General features: G+C 44.0%; 1 protein-coding gene across 1 annotated transcript; it reads right to left on the bottom strand.

The window, feature by feature from the left end:
- Positions 1 to 220: 220 nt before the first annotated feature.
- K441DRAFT_696078 (WD40 repeat-like protein) lies at positions 221 to 1,639 on the bottom strand (the record flags this gene model as incomplete). Its single annotated transcript, XM_067652856.1, has 3 exons — positions 221 to 880; positions 933 to 1,304; positions 1,368 to 1,639. The coding sequence occupies 3 exons, from the start codon at positions 1,637 to 1,639 to the stop codon at positions 460 to 462; spliced, it is 1,065 nt and encodes a 354-aa protein (XP_067504693.1). The 3' UTR covers positions 221 to 459.
- Positions 1,640 to 2,472: the final 833 nt, after the last annotated feature.

Here is a 2,472-nt window from a genome sequence, read left to right as displayed (position 1 = left end):
CCTTAAATCCACTTCAATCCACTAATTAGAAGCTCGACTCCAAACCCACATCAAGCCTCAATCCACCTGGAGCTCCAAATAGACCCCGCTCCAACAAGATCACTGCTGCAGATAGACGTTGTGGAAGCCGTAATAATAAAAATGCGGTTTCGAGCTAAGATATAACGAGTTTAAGAGTATAACAAGACCTAAAATAAATATTTCATATCAGGTAAAACTTCCACCCCGCGCCGTGCCGTGAGATATTAAAGTTCCAATAATATATACATAGAGAGAGACTACGCTCAATTGTCTACAGAGTAGTCAGAACTACGATTTCACATAATAAGGAGAAAGGAAAAGCATCCACAGTAACCGAAGAACTGCAGACAAATTTAACGCAAAAGCAAAGAAGCTTCAATAGACCCGAGTTAGGAAGCCTTTCGCGCAAGAAGAAAGGAATAACTGCAACTCAAACTCTCACTCAGCCTTTGTTTCCAATTCTCTCTCCTCCAAACCAGTCAGATCCCACAGCTCGATCACTGTACCCTCTTCACCATTATGTAAAAGCGCGGCTGCCAACAGATTCCCTCCCTTCACAACCTGATACACATGCCCAACGTTACCCCGCTCGCGAAGATCAAACCGAAACTGCCAAGTTTCGCGATCCCAGACGTGCAGGCACCCATCATTCCCCCCAGAGATCATAAATTTCACTGTAAAGACCAAACCGCGTACAGCTTGTCTATTGTGGGCATCCAATATGCGGATAAGATTTCCAGATGCCCAGTCCCAGGATCGAATGGTGCCGTCAACGGCAGCTGAGATTAATACATTGTCCGGCGCATTGGAGAATTGAATGGGGAGTTTGGTGTGCCCGTGACATGCAGCAACAGCTATACTGGTCCCAGAAAGTTAATGAGAGCAGAGTCGCACGGATAGTAAAGACTTACCCATTATCTAAATCCCAAATCTTCACATCGCCTTGTATAGTTCCTGCAGCAAGTAATGTCCTACTCTCGTTCATCTCAACGGCCAGCACTCCACCATCATGCCCTTCAAATACATGGACGCATGAATCGGTCGTTAAACCCCAAACTCGCACCATCCCATCGTCACTTGCAGATACAAGGGTGTTGTCGAAGATTTTGAGCATCTGGATGCGCTCACGGTGTCCAATGAGGGTAGAGCGACGTTGGTTCGAAACTGCATCCCAGACAATGATGCTCGCGTCTTTTGATCCTGAAATAATGATTTGCTGATTCGGTGGCAACAGTACGACTTTCACCAGGGCAGTGTGACCTACCAGGTCACCCTTCCTTGAGCTATGGCTTCCGTTAGCAAATTAATATTGATGTTTGGACCATATATCAAAACTTTTGCTATACCTTGTGTGCACATCCCAAAGTGTGACCGTTCCGTTTTCGTTGGCCGTAGCTATCGTGTCGTCGCGGCAGTCCAAATCCCACCATCTATCTGCTTGAAAGAATTTCTGGTATACAGATGGATCTGTATTGCGTTCTTGGGGCAGATTTTGAAGATCTAGTATTGTTACCCATCCAGTCACAGTGCCAGTGACCAGGTAGCGGTCAGTCAAGATGACCTTGCGGACAGTGTAATCCGCTTCAACAGGGACTGGGATGCTGGCTTTTAGCGCCATGGCTAATAGCCTTCTACTCGCAAAGTAGAAAGGCAGATGACTCGTTTGACTCCAGTTTTAGAGAGTTCTTGTGTAAGGCAGCTATGCCGCAGCCAAGAATCCCGGTCTATTTATAGCGGTCAAAACGCACTAATCATGATAGTTGCCAAATAAAGTGGCTGTGCGAGATTAAAAGGTTCTAGCGAAGTCTTGGGCTGCATGATTGCGGCGAGGTTCAACGAAAAAGCGTTTAGCTTGAGGAAATTGATGTATAACTAAAGGAGTGACCAGACATGGCAATAATCAGTTAGTTAGTTACGGTTATGTTCGATTATATAGTAATATAACTAATTAAATTATAATCGCACCTAGTGATTTTATTACGTAGATACAATAATATAACCACCCGCGGTAAGAATAGGTGGTAGTAAGAGAGCCTTGGTGTTGAGTACTAGATTAGCGCATGCATCGCTAGTAATGATCTATATATCCGTGCATAGCTCTAAACTAATTAAAATACATATAATATACGCCTGTGCGGGCCTATAGTAGACTAGGCGTATATAACGCGTCGTAGGTACCGCGTATAGCTCCCTTACCTTTTTATCTACTACTAATCTGCCTTACCTTTACTACCACCCACGCTTTAAGCTATGCCTCCCTTAGCTAACTCCTCTATACTACCTGCTACCTAAAAGAGAGCCTATAAAGAGGAATAAGCCACTACTAGCTTAATACTTAGCGATTACAATTTGCGTAAGTTTAATAATATTATAGCCGCTTATAAGGATCCTAATTACTAGATTAGTAAGCTACTACTAAAGTAATAACGCGCCCGTAAGGATAAGGCTCTT

The sequence above is a fragment of the Cenococcum geophilum genome (assembly GCF_001692895.1).
Source record: "Cenococcum geophilum 1.58 unplaced genomic scaffold K441scaffold_18, whole genome shotgun sequence".
Taxonomy (NCBI): Eukaryota; Fungi; Ascomycota; class Dothideomycetes; order Gloniales; family Gloniaceae; genus Cenococcum; species Cenococcum geophilum.
Note: the sequence above shows the minus strand (reverse complement) of the source record. Positions and strands in the feature narration are given on the sequence as shown.